The sequence below is a fragment of the Plutella xylostella genome, chromosome 28, assembly GCF_932276165.1.
Source record: "Plutella xylostella chromosome 28, ilPluXylo3.1, whole genome shotgun sequence".
In the NCBI taxonomy this organism is placed as follows: domain Eukaryota; kingdom Metazoa; phylum Arthropoda; class Insecta; order Lepidoptera; family Plutellidae; genus Plutella; species Plutella xylostella.
In genome coordinates this window covers 4,611,205-4,628,823 of record NC_064008.1, presented here as the reverse complement: position 1 = coordinate 4,628,823, position 17,619 = coordinate 4,611,205, and the positions used below count along the sequence as shown (strand labels likewise).

General features: G+C 40.4%; 1 protein-coding gene across 1 annotated transcript in view; it reads right to left on the bottom strand.

Moving 5' to 3' along the window:
- LOC105394337 overlaps window positions 1–15,408 on the bottom strand; it is a 61,957-nt gene extending 46,549 nt beyond the window's left edge. Inside the window, exons 1-19 of the mRNA XM_048631179.1 lie at window positions 15,160–15,408; window positions 13,707–13,751; window positions 13,500–13,618; window positions 13,014–13,147; window positions 11,687–11,828; window positions 11,110–11,262; window positions 10,390–10,603; window positions 8,965–9,076; window positions 8,352–8,519; window positions 7,584–7,718; window positions 7,014–7,135; window positions 6,530–6,645; window positions 6,001–6,155; window positions 5,448–5,590; window positions 4,845–5,021; window positions 4,045–4,154; window positions 3,117–3,455; window positions 2,557–2,741; window positions 429–614 (exon numbers count right to left, since the gene is read on the bottom strand). Of these exons, the coding sequence (XP_048487136.1) occupies window positions 429–614; window positions 2,557–2,741; window positions 3,117–3,455; window positions 4,045–4,154; window positions 4,845–5,021; window positions 5,448–5,590; window positions 6,001–6,155; window positions 6,530–6,645; window positions 7,014–7,135; window positions 7,584–7,718; window positions 8,352–8,519; window positions 8,965–9,076; window positions 10,390–10,603; window positions 11,110–11,262; window positions 11,687–11,828; window positions 13,014–13,147; window positions 13,500–13,618; window positions 13,707–13,751; window positions 15,160–15,256 (2,852 nt within the window). The 5' untranslated portion in view covers window positions 15,257–15,408. The remainder of the gene's footprint in view (window positions 1–428; window positions 615–2,556; window positions 2,742–3,116; window positions 3,456–4,044; window positions 4,155–4,844; window positions 5,022–5,447; window positions 5,591–6,000; window positions 6,156–6,529; window positions 6,646–7,013; window positions 7,136–7,583; window positions 7,719–8,351; window positions 8,520–8,964; window positions 9,077–10,389; window positions 10,604–11,109; window positions 11,263–11,686; window positions 11,829–13,013; window positions 13,148–13,499; window positions 13,619–13,706; window positions 13,752–15,159) is intronic.
- Window positions 15,409–17,619: the final 2,211 nt, after the last annotated feature.

The window sequence follows — 17,619 nt, the reverse complement described above, 5'->3', positions numbered from 1 at the left end:
GGCCAGAACGCTACCCTGTGGTAGCCCATTTTTTGACGTCGCCATCTACTGTCAACGTAGATAACCGTGACTATATCATATCACGATTCGCCATAGAAACGGCGCTGTGTCTGTTAGAACCAGCGTTAATCGGGTTTATTAACGTCGATAATGGACCCGTGCCGCGGGGCCTAGTTTAGTAAGTTATAAGAACAAGATCGCTTGGATCAATCTGCCATTTACAAATTGTTTCTTTATCCACGCGGGCTATAATCTATCACTATTATAATAAATTTCTACAGTCTAAACCCCTTATTCATAGAAAAGTTACAGAACGTTTCAGTCAAAGAACAAATTGCTCTCTGTCAGAGAGGGACCAGTTCATTAGGTAAAACGTCCTATAACTTTTCTATGAATAAGGGGGGGTTAAAATACAACTTTTCTCTCACTTGTAAGCAAAGATCTCCTGCCTAGAATGCGGCAACGACAAGTCGAGCTTCATCATCTGGAACCCTCGGAGCGTGAGGGCTATCTCCACGGCCGTGGCGGTGTAGAGACGCGTGTTGAGTCTAACTCCGGTGCTGGAGAGACGGCCCGCTATCACTCCCATTGTTGCCGCTATGTTTAGTGCGACGCTGTTGGAGGAAATTTTAAAGGTTATAAAAGGTGGACTTGGGCCTAGTTTAACCGTAGACTGTTAGATTAGCACCTCTGTTACATTGTAAGTGTCATTTAAAATGAAATTGTACGCCATGTCTATTTTAAATTCTTTGACAGATGTGGCAAAAATAAAGGAGTAGGTAATCCGTTATTAAGATTTTACCGGGCTGTCAATGATCTAACAGAGTATGGTGAAACTAGGCCTCAGTTTTTAATCATGTAAAATTGGATTGAATATTATAGCGTCAGGGATTTACAAAATACGCACAAAAAAGCCTTTTGCATAAGTGTTTAGAGCGCTCGATCGCACCGCTCCGCCGTCGCCCGTTTCGTACGCAACGCTATGTTTTTAATGCATTTGATAACATCGCCGGAGTTTGCAACACCTATAGTCAGCAAAATCCTTGGAAGATTTTGTGCAACGCCATAATAGCATAATAAACATCCAGACAAAATAGCACCGTCGTCGTGGCTCTTTCCTTAAACCCTATTACTATAACTATATGTTCGCGCTCCACACGGCTGTCTCATATGCTTCTTGTGCGTATATATTCGCTACAGTATAGTGCGTATATATTGTTGTGACACACGGCTGTCTCTTCACGGTCACCTCGGATGTATTTTCCCCCTCAAGTCCGTGTGGTGTCTGCTGGAGGAGCGGTCGACGACGGTGCCCGACATGTTCATGTTGACGTAGCTGGTGCCCATGAGGTGCATGTTGAGCGTAACTATATACAGCGTAAGTATATAAGTATATAGAGCGTGGGACACCCGCCACTCATATGCTTCGCATAAGTATATACAGCGTAAGTATATAAGTATATAGAGCGTGGGACACCCGCCACTCATATGCAAGCATAAGTATATATAGCGTAAGTATATAAGTATATAGAGCGTGGGACACCCGCCACTCATATGCTTCGCATAAGTATATACAGCGTAAGTATATAAGTATATAGAGCGTGGGACACCCGCCACTCATATGCAAGCATAAGTATATATAGCGTAAGTATATAAGTATATAGAGCGTGGGACACCCGCCACTCATATGCAAGCATAAGTATATATAGCGTAAGTATATAAGTATATAGAGCGTGGGACACCCGCCACTCATATGCTTCGCATAAGTATATAGAGCGTTAGCATATAGAGCGTGGGACACCCTTCCTCATATGCTTCGCATAAGTATAAAGAGCGTGGGACACCCTTCCTCATATGCTTCGCATAAGTATATATTCGCTACAGTATATAAGTATATATTCGCGTGACACACGGCTTCCTCATATGCTTCTTGTGCGTATATATTCGCTACAGTATAGTGCGTATATATTGTTGTGACACACGGCTGTCTCTTCACGGTCACCTCGGATGTATTTTCCCCCTCAAGTCCGTGTGGTGTCTGCTGGAGGAGCGGTCGACGACGGTGCCCGACATGTTCATGTTGACGTAGCTGGTGCCCATGAGGTGCATGTTGAGCGTAACTATATACAGCGTAAGTATATAAGTATATAGAGCGTGGGACACCCGCCACTCATATGCAAGCATAAGTATATATAGCGTAAGTATATAAGTATATAGAGCGTGGGACACCCGCCACTCATATGCAAGCATAAGTATATATAGCGTAAGTATATAAGTATATAGAGCGTGGGACACCCGCCACTCATATGCAATGCAAGCATAAGTATATACAGCGTAAGTATATAAGTATATAGAGCGTGGGACACCCTTCCTCATATGTTTCGCATAAGTATATACAGCGTAAGTATATACAGCGTGGGACACCCTTCCTCATATGCTTCGCATAAGTATATACAGCGTAAGTATATAAGTATATATTCGCGTGACACACGGCTTCCTCATATGCTTCTTGTGCGTATATATTGTTGTGACACACGGCTGTCTCTTCACGGTCACCTCGGATGTATTTTCCCCCTCAAGTCCGTGTGGTGTCTGCTGGAGGAGCGGTCGACGACGGTGCCCGACATGTTCATGTTGACGTAGCTGGTGCCCATGAGGTGCATGTTGAGAGGGAGCCCGCAGCCGGTGCCCACGGAGAACGTCGTGTCCAGGAAGAGGGACGCCTTGTTGTATGAGATCACCTGAGGGAAAATAGGATGGTTGTTAGATCGGTAGGGCGGATATTATTAAACATGCACGGGTCCGTTGTCGACGTAGATAAACGTCTCCATATTGCGATAAATATGGCGCTGGAATTATGGAATGTGTATTAAACGAGATTTTGACGTCAATAACGAACCAGGTGGGTAGGGTGGAGAAATTTGTGAGCCAAATCATAAGTACCCAAATCATAAGTGCCAGTAAAGTTATCATTATCTTAACCTCTTAAAAAATTATATCGAATTTTGTTTGGTTCAGTACTTTGAGTGCATTTTCCTACCTTAATAATCGTCCAGCCTGAAAACCCACCCACTACACAGATAATAAAGAAAGCATAAAACATTCAAACCACTCACCTTCCCAGACAATATCTCCATCAACCGAACTTGCGGATTCAATCTGGCCAGCGACTGCCGAATCTCTTCATCACCCTCAGCGCTCCAATACGATATCTCATTTCCAAACACTTTAATCCCCAACTCAGCTAACGGAAACTGGTGTTTTAAAGCTTCATTCTTGTATCCCAGATCGTCGACTTTCCTTCGCACTTCGTCCGCATCGTCGACTGAACGGTAGAAGCGGAGCTTCTCGATTTGTTCCTGGACTTGGTCGTTCACTTTGTTTTTGTTGAGAGGCCCGTCGTTGCCGAATATCGATTCGAAGTAGCGCTCGAAGCCTTCGCCTCGGCCTTTTAGCTGGGGAGATAAAGGTAATATTTATTATAATGTGTAGGGACACATCAAATACAGCCATCCGACCCAAAACTAGGCAAAGGGTCTACAGGCTCTATGGGTGTCAGACATATTTTTAACGAGTTGGTGACGGGGTGTAAGAGGACTAGCCTGACAGAGCTGTGTGATAACATCTCACACACGGCCATCCGACCCAAAACTAGGCAAAAGGTCTACAAGCACTATGTCGGTGACCTGAACTAGGATTTGTCGCCATGGTAAGAGAACCAGCCAGACAGATCAATAATTGTCAGTCGCAGACTACCCAGGGATCACTGAACGTATACGTTACGTGCACCCCCGACATTATACATACTTCTTAGCGTGTCGTTGACAAAAACGAGACACTGAAACACTGACATTTAGGGTTTGTCACCGTTGTGAAAGGATTAGCCAGTCAGATAGATAGATAGAGTACTTTTTATTTGCACACCAGGAAATGATATGTTATCAGTCGTAGACTGACCATGGTGTGTCGGACGTATATTTCTTGGAGGGGCTTCTGTCTTTCACTCCCAACAGTACATAGAGTAGTGATAATAGCTATAGTTACCTCCAACAGATTGATGCTCTCTCCAAACATGTCGATAGTCAAGTTGAGCGACACGGAGCGGGGGATGTAGGAATCGGGAGAGAATATTACGTTAGCTTCGTAGTTGCCGCCTGAAACAAACAGTATTAGTTATCTTTTTTTTTAATTCAAACACGTTAAACAATGAAGCCTCTAGTACAGGTTTCGCAATTCGCGAAAACGAAAAAAGTTTTCGCTTCTGTCCTCTACATTCATTATCTGTCAAAAGTTTCATCATAGTTTCCGCTAAAGGCGCTACTTTGTATGCGAGAAAACGTAAACTTTTATAGTTTTCTGGAACCTATGAAACCTGTACTAGACGTACGTAATACTGAGTTTTTCGTAGGTAAACTCTAATCGATGGGCACCTGTGCCTTACAATTTCAAGTCACAACGCATATTTGATCGATGTTTAAATTTAGCTTTCGGAAGTCGTCGATTCAAGCCTAAAATGTTTTTTATTGCATAGGTTGAACAATAGTATAAACTCACCGGCATTATACTGATCAAAGAACACGCCCTGTTCGTAATTAGTGGAGAACATTCGGAAGTCCGGAGTGTCTTCTAGCTGCAGTGAGCTGCAGCAATGTATTTATTGCCTTGGATGTAATACACCGGAGGGCGTCCCACGCTATATACAGGGTGTTGCAAAAGTGGTATAGTTGATAGGGGCAGACTCAGGGGGTCAATCGGAACAATTTTTGTTCTACGCCTTTAGCAAATTCGGTTTAGTATATATAACTTTTGCAACACCTGTATAACTACATCAATATATAACTCACCGGCATTATACTGATCAAAGAACACGCCCTGTTCGTAATTAGTGGAGAACATTCGGAAGTCCGGAGTGTCGTCTAGTTGAGGCACCGTGTTGCCCGATAGAAGACCTTGAATTTCTACGCGGGAGGGTAAAGAAGACTGGCCGAGGTTGTTGAGGTGCGACCAGACGAATGTCGCCGCTGGGGAGAGGGGATAAGGAGGTTAATTGTTTGGAATTACATAGTGAAATGTTAGGAGGAAGTAAGAATATTTATGTTGAGTTGTCATGCTTTTATTTTTATAATATCGATATAAATTCGCTGATTTTGCGATAATTAACGATGGTTTGAATTTTGCCATGTCTTTAATATACATCCATCCATAAACTAAAAAGGTATTGGACATAGCTGCATTAAAGATATAAATAATATTTTTGAAGTTTTCATCAATAAATTCAGAACATAACAAGTCAAAAGTGGTTAACTTGCATTAGCAAAATTAGACGCGGATTACAATTTCTTATACAGTTCAATCCAAGCCAAGAAGGATAGTGTTATGGCGTTACTCATGAGAGGCCTACGTCCAGCAATGGACTATTACTTTATAATATTGATGATTGTACTAACCTTGGTTAACCCTTTCATGTTTGAGTGCGTGGAATATCTTTCTAATAGTGCTGAGATTTGGACACCGCATCACTTGTAGATACGACGCCAATCTCACTTCTATATCCACGTAGTCTTCACGGTACATCTCTAGGAAGTATTCTCTGAAATTATCGATATTTATTATATTACCTCTTCAAAAGAAAAATTGTATTGTGTCTTGAAATGTTTCGCGGTTAGACATCTAGCAGGTTAATAATAGTGATAATAGTCTCATGGCCTTTCTAGGAATGTGTGTTATGATAACACGATTAGACAAGCGTAGTGTTGGGAAACCCTCTAGGACTCCACTGGACTTACCATTTCTGGCCGTGGACGGTTGCAGGGTGATGATAATTATCATGCTTGAATTTTAAAGGATATGACTGTTGTTTTTATTCAATATGATAACTCACTATTATAAAGCTAGCCTGAATAATGTCTAAGACAACTTTTTATCCCACAAATGCCCACAGGAAAATCTTTCAACTCAAACCAAAGCCCGTACAAAAGCTCACTCTAACTACAAACATACCGGGTCTCTTCACAGGGTGTCTTCCTGAACGCGTCGATGGCCGTCAAGCGAATCGGCACGGGGATGAGGACGTCGCTTATGATGTTGACCAGCACGTCTGAAAACTCCTGTTTAAACCCGCCTATGTTGCCCAGCGATTTGATGGCGATTATCAACTGTAGGAGAAAGGGGGGGGGGGGGTTACATTATTAGTTACAGGTGTAGGAGCACAGTCGTTTTAAACAGTCACAAATAAACTACGGCTGTGAGAATTTCGTTTTTTTTTAACTCGCCATACTAAAAAGCTAACGTACAACAACAATCATCATGTTCCTACTTGATTTAATTTTACTATACAAATTTAATTACGTTGTTAAAGGAATTCTAGGAATGAACAAAGTTGCTAATGTCAGCATTACATCTATGTTGGTCTCTTTCTCTCCGTATACTGTTAAAGCAATGCAGTAATTACGTTTAAGGTCAACCTTAACTTAACTTAATATAACTTAAAGTTCCTCTGTGCAACTCAGCTTATGTTACGTATACTCACATTAGTTTTCTTAGCTCGCGGTGCGTTGACGACGCCGTCGTGTATCACTTCGTTCACAATGCCCTGAAACTCCTCCATGATCTGACGAGGTATGTCCTCTTCGCAGCATTCTCGTACTGAAATATAAATAAAATATAAAATAAATATTTAAAAAACGTCGAAAAATTTACAGAGAGAAGAGAGGCCTATGTCTTGTGTGCCATGCGTAATTTGGACACTTGAATGAGATATGAGCCCCTGTAGTAAGGTTTGGAACTAACAAAACCTCATAAAACGCAAATTACATGCATAATATGATTGAAAGGTGAAAACGGAGACACTTTTAAATGTATTTATTATTCTAGGTATGTTTTATGATTTCAAAAATCCAGAGATTTTGTATTATCAATCAAGGATTCTGAAGCAATCAAGGTTTTGTTTATTTTCAAAGGTGCCACGATTTTCATTCGTTAAGTTAGTTAGAAGTGTTATTTAAAGAACTTACATCCTTTCTTAGTATGTTTGCAGTAGGAGTGCACCATAGAAGACACGGTAAAGCTGACTACTTTGTCGTATTTTTCCTTTTTCAGGAGTTCCAGCATACTGTTAAGCATACCGATCTTCGGTCTGAAAATAAACATGAATTCAAATAAATGTGGATATTTATGTTAGTATATTAGCGTCTGTGTGTCGGTGTAATCTGCCGACACACCGCTATCCGTTTGGTTAAACCAAAATAGGCAAAAGTATTGTGGAATACCCACTTGCAAGCCCTAACAGAAGACCTTAGACAGGTATCTGGTAGGGGCTGGATGAGGAAAGCCGAGGACGAAACGGTGAGGAAAGCCGAGGACGAAACGGCTTAGCAGTTCTTGGAACAATGGAATATTTTGGTATGTAGTCAAATTAATCGACTTAAATGGAAATCGAAGCCCTTCCAATCAAGTGTCTCTTTCACTAAGGTTCTAGTACTAGGAAATTACAAAAACACACAACAACACAAACAACACAACCATCCACTGAAGAGTGAAAGAAACGAAAGATATACGGCTAAAGATTGCAAGAAACAACGCACCTGGGTATCATGGCCATGGACATGAGCCACTCGTCCCGCGTCTGTTGGTCCACGGAGTGTTCTAGAATCATGTCCTTGATGAGTTGTACGGAACCCTCGCTCGCTATGTACGGAAGTGCGTCCAGGATGTGCTTTCTGGAATGGAGATTGAAAAATATTTAAGCAACGGTCTACACCATCTTAAGCCCCAGTTTCATCAAACTCGGTTAGCTCATATCAAGGGATTAGTTCATAAATTATACGTCGTCTCCACATTAAATTCTTGACAGATGTGTCAAAAGTCAATAACTAATTCCTGGTTATGATCTAATCGAGTATGATGAAACTGGGGCTAACTATAACATCTTAAACACCAGCTAGCTTGTAGATGGTGCTATTTTATCAGTGACTGAGCGACATTAATTAAGTAACCAATACTAAAATCCCAATATTTAAAATTCCACCCTGAATATTTTAGCTTCTAGTGCGTCTAGACTAGTCTAGAGTCTAGACCATCTTAACTACCTAGCTTCCAGAGGATACTATTTTATCAGTGACCGAGCAACTTTCTTTAAGTAACACACTGTGAAATAGGCTGCTATTTTATCAGTGATCGAGCAACTTTCTGCTATTTTATCAGTGACCGAGCAACTTTCACTAAGACACCATATTGCTATTTATCAATGACCGAGCAACTTTCATCAAGACACCACATCTAAAACCTCCGTATTCACAGCTGCGTGGGCCTCCGTCACTGATAGAAGCGCACCCTGTATAACTAGCGCTCACTTGGCTCTCGCACAGATGGCTGTGGCCCGCGACAGCAGCTGTGTGAGCGCGGCGTGGGGCAGGCCCCGCGAGGCCCGCACCAGGCTGCCCCACAGCCCCACCGTGGACCCACTGTCTAGTTTGTCGTCCACTGAGGGTGGAGGGTCGTCGTCTGATGGCTCTTTTACTCTGTTGGGGGAGAGGGGGTTATGTTAGTATTATATTATATATCTATTTATTATCTGTGTAACTACCACAATGTCTAATCTGCCTTTTTATATCCATAAGGTCTAAACTGCGTTCCTAAGCTTGGGCCATTTACGACCACGCTGGTCCACTGCGGTTTTGGTGGATTCACATAATGTAGATGTGCTAAATCTAGATATGCAGGTTCCCTCACGATGTTTTCCTTCACCATAAAAGCGATTGTATACCACATAAAAAAAACTCATAGGTCAGGCTCATTTCAGCGCCGGGATTCGGACCCGCATCTTAAGTGTAAGAAGCGGACGCTTACTGGACTTAGCTACCACCGCTCAGGCTGTGACTCAACTAAATTTTAATCTCTTATAAAACCTTTCGCAATGCTCTCTTGTATGTGCATTAAAGTGTTGATAAGTAAAAAAGTACTTACTGGCAGAGCAATTTTAGAACATCTCTAGCAGACTTGAGTTCACCGGTAGAAGGCCTGGCGTTGGGCATGTGGTGGTGAAGCAGGTTCGAACGAACCGTTATCACCGACCACGCTGGGGAAGAAATTAGATTGTATTGTTTAGTAGGTTGTTATGGTCCCCATGGTGGGAATTCTAGGGTGAGGTGTAGCCTATGTAAAATGAATCTAGGCTAGGCTACCAAGTCATGGTGAAACTTATAACATGAAAAAATTAAGAAATATTGGTCCATCTGTTTTTCCGTGAAAGTATAATAAACATGCATCCATCACACATATAAAATTCCACGTTTATAATATTCGTATCGTTAGGATTGTTTTTGACCATTTTAGAATGGCTTCAGTGATGACTTGTTTCAGGGTCACAATCGGGTCAAAGAGTGCGGAGACTTGAAGACTATTTCCCGGTTCTACCTTTTTTGGCATAAGATTTTTTTGCCTAATCTCGTATTGCATAGTAAAGTTTGGTCAAAGTCTCGTTACGCCGAAAATCGTATGGCATAAATCTCGTTTAGTATAAAGTTATTTCGCATAACATTGTTTAGCCTAATAATGGTATGGCCAAAACTTGAATAGCCTAATAATGCTATGGCATAGGTTTATACAAAGTATTAATATTCGTTTGGCTTTAACTTTGACGGAGCGTCTCCCTACATAGCGCAAACTGTTGCCTTGTATTGTTTCCGCTGTTTGGAAAACGCTCCGCTCCGCTTCGCTGCGCTCCGCTTTGGTTTTGATGAACATGTGCACCTAACATGCTCCTCCTCGCTTTGCTCGTCGTCGCACCTATTTTTAGGTTTCGATCTCATGGGGTTTGTAATAATTATATTGGTCGTTAACTTTCGATTTTTTGATCATACAATATCGTGATTTTCGGGATATAGGAGAAAAATACCACAATTTGTACATTTACTACATACTTAATATATTATTTATTAACATAACATTAGGAGAAACAAGATTATACATAGGTATAGACGAACATAAATTTGAGCAAACGAAACTTAGGTGTTTAAAGATTGTGCCTAAAGAGTTTTAGACGAAACGAGCCTTATGCCACATAAGTCTTGGCAAAGTGATGGTTCGGCCAAAAAAGTTTAGACCATACGAGTTATGCGAAATGAGTTTTGGTCAATAAAGATTATGCCAGATGAGCGGAACCCCTATTTCCCATCAATCATCAATACATAGTATACTGATTGTAAGGGCTAGTTTCACAATGTCTGGATAATGGCAACCTGTGGGATAAAAGACGTGCTGACACTCTACTTAACTATGTTTTACACAGTGACAGCATGTCTTTTATCCCCCAGGTAGATTATGTAGACATTCTGAAACAGGACCTTATTGTAAAAAGTCGGGAAATAAAATAGCCAATCAGAAACTCACTCTTAGGCTGCGACTCAATAATCTGCATATCCGTCTTGTTAACCTCCTTGGCCAACACCAGATTCTGTTCCACCGTGGTCATGGCTCCAGAACTGTTTCCTGAGAATGGCTCGAACAGATGGCGTTCCTTGCAGTTCACCGACTTGTATATGTGGTGGTCTATGGAGATGCGGCATTTGTTCTCCGAGTTTAACACTGGCCAGGTTTGGTAGTCCTGTGGAGGGTTAAAGGGGTATTGTTAGTGTTATAGATATAGAGGATCTTTAAAGACAAGCCTACCTAGTTAGCAGAAAGCAGGTCAATCTGAAGAAATAAGTTAACATGCCTTTATGGTTAGAATGCGTCAATACCGAGCGCCGACATTGGTGGGTGAGCTATGCCGCTTACCCGATATTGGTCTATTGTAAGGACGCTCTTAAAATTTTCTCCTATCATTCGTTCCTAAATGCAAAATATTTCATAGTTTGCATTGTACTCGGATGAGATAGCAGTGGAAAACTACGGCTGATAAATACCATCGACATTAGATAAGCTTTTGAAACGGGTTTTCAGCAAGCATTCATTTGAAGCCTTTACTGTACCATAAAGGAATAACAGGACACTGTATCTATCATACATTGTGATAATATAATGAGATGTATGAGATAGTAAACCTTCTAGCTTTACGATAGCGTCCAGACCCACTGTGGGTGCGGACCTACATCTAACTACACTACTCACACTCTGGAAGTTGTAGCGTACAGTCTGCAGTATGGACTGGTACTTGTAGCGGTCGCTGCACTGCGCCAGGTTCCTGCTCTTGATGAGCACGAGGCTGGTGTTCTCCTGCCCCCGCACCGAGTAGTCGACCGGGCATGTGCCGTGGATGTCGCGCTGGAATGTGGAAAACAAATATGTTAAATAAAATAAATTCTGTTGTTGTGTGTGTACAAATAAAGAATATTCTATCTATCTATGTATAAAGTTTAATCTGCAAGATGCATGAAAAGAGATGAAGAGTGATGATGTATCAACAGGTGCAGCTGCCTGCAGGGGTCAGGTTTCTGTGCAGGCCACTGTACAGTATCCCTGAGTTAAACTCCCACGGGAAACCTTTTAGAAGCAAAGTGATGCTCATGCAATGCTAGTAAGAAAAAAAAAATTCTGGAGCATCTCTGAAAAAAAAAACGCTATCGCCATCTGTTTTACATTATTTTTAACATTTTACAAGATTTTATTTACTTTGAAATGTAAGAATGTTTGTTCAAGCAAAAGTTAGTTACTTTGTACTAATTTATCAAATTTTCTGTATACTCACCTCAACTCCCTTGAAGTTGATGTCGAACCTCTTCATGCTGTTCTGGAAGAGGGACAGCAGCCCTCGCTTGAAGTTGAGCACCCAGTCCTCTTCCAACGCGTGCGGGCATATCTCCGATATGAGCCCGTCGTGGAATGCGAACCTAGGAGTGAAGGAAGTAGGGGTTATTTTAGCTTGGAGGTTTATTTAGCTGGGATGCTAAGTACAAAGTGTTTAGGTTTACTGCCTCTCTAGGTAATGATATGTGGGAGGTAACTGGGTAAAGCATGTAATGTTGATGTTGGACAAGACTATAATAAGATCAATAAAAATTTGCCCTGCTTTATATGGCTTACTAACATTTATAGTAAATAATACTCTAACATAATAAGAGGATTCAAAGTTGTGTTCAAACCAAACAGTAAATAAAACTAGAAGTGGTGACAAAAATGTGCAACATTAGACAGGCAATCTAGCAGCTGGACAAAGGCCAAGCACAATCTATGTCCCTTGGACATGTATGAACAGTGGGGTCTCTCCGATTGCCTAGAAATCTCTGGACTGTGAGGATTTGCAATGGAAGATCTATTCTTAGTTGCACATACTGGTAAACTTTTTAAAATAATTTAGATTGGTAATTAATTTCTTTCCCTAACATATACATATCATCATCAGCCAATAATCATCCACTGCTGGACATAGGCCTCTCCCAAGGAGCGCCACAACACTCGGTCCTCGGCCTTCCTCATCCAACCACTACCCGCCACCCACCTAAGGTCGTCAGTCCAGCGGGCAGGAGGGCGTCCCACGCTGCGTTTGCCTGTTCGTGGTCTCCACTCGAGAACTACCCCAACGGTTATCGGTTCTTCGGCAGATATGACCAGCCCACTGCCACTTCAGCTTGCATATTTTGACAGCTATGTCGGTAACCTTAGTACTCTGACGGATAACCTCATTTCTGATACGATCCATCAGAGAAACCCCAAGCATAGCTCTCTCCATAGCACGCTGAGCGACTTTTAATCAGTGGACCAGTCCTACCGTCAGTGTCCACGTCTCTGCACCATACGTCATCACTGGCAGGACGCACTGGTTGAAGACTTTTGTCTTTAGGCTCTGAAGAATGGCCGAGGAGAATATGTGACGAAGTTTCCCGAATGCAGCCCAACCCAGTTGGATGCGCCTTGCAGCCTCCTTTTCGAAGTTGCTTCTGCCTAGCCGAATAGTCTGCCCGAGGTAGACATATACATATAATAAAAATAAACAAACTGATTGGCCAATCCATTCACTATGGTGGCAAACCCTAGTCTAGTTCTAAAGTTTGTTAACACAATAAGATGACCAATACCTGAGGTCATGCTGCGTGAGTGCCAGCACAAACTTCTCCGACCGCTCGAGTGGGTAGTTGTGGTCCTGATCCTGAAGCGTGACATTGCTGAGCTGGAGCAGACCCTCGCACGCCGTCACTAACTGAAGCTCCGCCTGGAATGTGGAGGTCAGGTTTGTTTATATTGGTAGTTGTAGATGGGAAGCATAGGAGGAGGTGTCGTGCAGAAGGACCTCAAATCAAACACTAGGACTAGGAAAGTAAACAAACTAAAGGATGCTCTCAGGGCTGAAACAACCTTAGGCAGGTAGCCAATAGTGGCTGGATGAAAAAGGCAGAAGACAGATTTTTGTAGTCATTAGGAAAGGCAATAAAAGTAGCAGGACAATAACAGGCTACCTTATTTCTCATGATTCTCTCTTTACTGTGGCCTGCCTAATTTTCTACATACTGTCTATGCACCATAGGCAAAATAAAAGTTATTAGTTTAATAAATTTGGTACTCACAGTAGCCGTAACATCTAATGTAGACCGGTTGTTGCTGGATCCGGCGAACCAAGTGTTGACGCTCACTTTGTACTCATAGTTATAAATAATTTCTGGTAAGTATTTAAACTTCTCAGAGGCTGAAAGTAAAAAGAAAGTAGGTTATTAAGAGTTGTGTTTTGCATTGTAAGCTGGATACATAAATAACTTATCAGCAAAAGAACTTACGTGTGCATGATGGTATACCACAAATGTATGGATCTTTCAGTGAATCTGCAAGTAAAATATGATTTTTAAGTTATCGTTTTACTTTTGTTTACGAATCACCGGCGGTCAATCAAATTTTGTTTTGACATTAATTTGACGTTTAGATTTGTTGTTACGTTTCGTTATATTGAAAGAATCGAAATTATTTTCGATTATTTGTGATGTGTAATTAATGGTGTAAGTAAGTAAGTAGGTGAACCTATAAAATATATACAGTTATATAAAACACGGGGGCAGGAAGTCTATAAATGTAGGTACCCTTCGTCATAATAACCTTCCCTTTCTCACTATTTGGTGGTAGTATAACGAAACGTTTCTGTCGTTTACACCGGAACCGGAAACTTTTAAAGTTACAAAGTAGTTAGTTAACTACTGTGTAAAAGTATAGACATAAGTTGATACAGTTTAATTAAGTCTAATACAAAGACGAGAATTTACATAAATTTATATGCTGAAATATAATAATAAAGCCATGAAGGGGAAGTATTTTAAATCATTTAGATAGAGCTTATTTTGCCGGAAGAAAATAACTATCTAATCCTTTATATTTAAGAAACAAAACAGTATTCATCATGTCGGCTTACCTAGGCAAATTACTCATTGAAATTTAATTATTCAGCATAAAAAATTTACTATTTAATACAATCAATATTGTAAAAAAAGCTTAAGTAACTACCTAAATGTTATGTTAAGTATAGGTAGTGTTCTTGCATGGTATATCGCTATGACATTATGGCACAGTTATTTTTAATAAGACACCTAATAATGATTTGTTATCGTGATACGAATGTTTAACGCACAGTAGGGACTTATTTAAATTTAGCAATATCATAAAGTTCCTAACTAAAATTCTTTGTGCGGATTTTAATTTAATGACTGTGCAAATCTAATTTTTCCATAAGTACTTACCTATTAAAAAAATAAGTTTACAGGGGTCAATAATAAGTGCGTTAAGAATTGTTATAAGTAAGTACTTAATTTATTTAGGTTCAATACTTGATTATTATCTAGGTAACATTTTAATTAATAAAATTGGTAAGTACCGTAGTAATATTGATAGTTTGGGATTTTGGCCTTATTCGGAATGGTTTCGATTGCTCCCATTTATTTTTATCCATCGGTACAACGAAAAATACTTACTCAGTAAATTAAATTCGTTAATAAGGAACCTAGGTAATAAGCTCTATTTTATAGCCTGTTTTAAAATATACTGTTCTATCAATCGTTATGCACTTTAAACTTGGTTATCTAAGTAGGATTATAGGTGCTTATTATCTAGCTTATAATAACAGCAGAACTGCCATGTATTGTTCAAAGTCCGTTAACTTAACGTCTTCCTACAAACGTGAGATAACAATTCCTAACCGACATCCTTCTTAAATTTTATAAATGAATAAATAAAACCATAACTCACTTGCTGAAACCCCAACAAAGAAGCACAGGCACGTAAAAACCACACTCCACTTCATTTTAAACCACAAAGAAACCCATGGTTCGTTCCAACACCGCATCCATACGATGAATGACACAAACTTGTAACTTATCACCCACTGTCGGGTCAACACCAACAGAAAATCGACCTCATTATCAGTAATATTTATCTGTTTCAACGGAACATCGTTTGTGCAGAATGGCGCGGTAATTAAAGTAAGTTTGTAATAGATATTGTCACGAGTCGCGATTGCCCGGTAGGTTTGGTACTTGCGTGCTTATTGACATGTGAAATTGTAGGTAGACCGAGGATATGGAACGAAGTGTACAGTCAGTGCCCTGAATAGATGCGTAAAAGGGTAACTACTAACTACGTTAGATGGTATGGTACCTAGCTAAGAGGTAAGTACCCTAGATAGGTTGTAGTTGTGTGACTTATTACTTATTATAGATTCGAGATCTTACGTATGTACCTAGAAAGCACGCAGGAAAGCAAGTATAGGTTACTAAGACTAAATGCAATTTAACCATTTATATTTGGAATGTATAATACATAATTTAAAAGGTGAGTATATCTCAATAATAGAACTAGTTAATAAGATTCTTCGATTTTAATTATTTTTTTAAAGATGCTGATTTTAAGAAGGCTTTTTATAAACAAGGGATACAGACTCCGTATAAAAGCAGTAGAATCAACCACTGCAAGAAACAATCCTGTTAGATGTGAACGGACTGTCCCACTCATTCCACCAGCATCATGACACGCCCGCGGCAGGAAGGAGCGGAAATCAGTGCGGCTCGCATTACACCCGCCCTTACTGCGAGACCCGGCACCAATCATCATCATCACCATCATAATATAATATCATGTTGTTTACATTTACGCGTCCATTTATTTATCGTATGGCTTTTTTCACTGGTTGGTGACCTACGCATAAAAATAAGTAAGTAATATTTTTAACTAAGTACAGTAACTCTAAAAACTACAATTACTTACGTAAATATCCAGTAGCGCAGCTGGTGAGGTTGATGAAGGGATCGGCTGGTCCGGAATATTTTCTGATGGGACACTGGAAGACGATGTGGTCAATGGTCTGTTGTGGGACTTGTGGGTGTCCGCTTTCGTAAGTTGCTGACTCGCTCCATCCCTACGATTACTCGTCCATACAACTCCATAAAACCTAGTCCTAGCTCTTGTGTTGCATACGTTAAATTCACCACCCGTGTAAACCTAGCATTATTTGGTACTGTATGCTTGTCAGCCGGCACCAATCACGGAGTACCTACGTCTTTTCTTTCCAAACGGTACCTACCCTACCCCTACTCTTGAAAGGCAATGTATTGGGTCTATATTGCGTTCTCAATATTAAATGAACTAAATGAATCATAACATTTCGTCAAAAGCGTTTTTACAGAAAGTTAAAATAAGTAGCAGAGAAATAATTTAAATTCAGAGTGATGTCTACATTTATTTTTCATAATTTCTGTGGCCGTTAGCATTAAGGGTCGGCAATAGGCAATCGAGGGTTGGCATTGTCATAGAATTATGTAGTAAATGATGCTCTACAGCCTTGAAAAAAATCACACAGGTAGCCGAAGAGTCTAGCTAGGTGCTGAATCATTCGAATTTAAGTAAATGCTTATGGATAACTGTAAATTAATTATGAAAAACCAGTAAATCACACTCCCGTATTGTAACAACTGTGTCGTAATTATCAAGAATTTTCATATGATTCTTATCAAATTATAAAGATAAATGCTTGGACTAGGCGCTAAATACCTTGTTTTTTAATAAACACACACCTATTTTGTGTAAATTAATCCCAAACTTGAGCAATTTTTTTCCCTCAAATCTTCATACAAATATCTATGGCGGCTTTCTGTGTTATAAAATCATAAACACAAGCGACGTTTGACTCAGTCGGCCGGTGGCCTCCAAAGAAGGGTCACGTCGGTTTAGGCGGCACTGACAGCTCGCGATCTAATTGTGTACAGACACAAAATCACTGCACATTGGTTGTCATTGCACTTTTTCAACTTTTATGACACCAACATAATTTGATTTGAAATTGAGGAAGCATAATTCTTATACTATATTCAATAAATTAAATGATAATGTTTTTTATTAGTTAAGTCCATGGTACTTCTTGATTAAATTATAATTATAAATGCCTAACTAAAACTCACTAATATAAAATTAAAATTAAACTAAAAAGAAGATGCTGGCCAGATCGCTGCCACTGTCGGGTAGGGTACCCAAGACGCTGGCCGCGTTACCCCGCTATATAGCGATGCTTAGCCTTTGTGATAGGTAAGTGCCAGCCCTAGGGTCCCTTGAGACTTCTATTAGTCTGCTGCTGATGTCTTTAAAAAGCTGACGTGCCTCCCCACGGCCCTGGGATGAGGAGCAGGAATATAGTGAATGGATCTAAGTGATGACAAT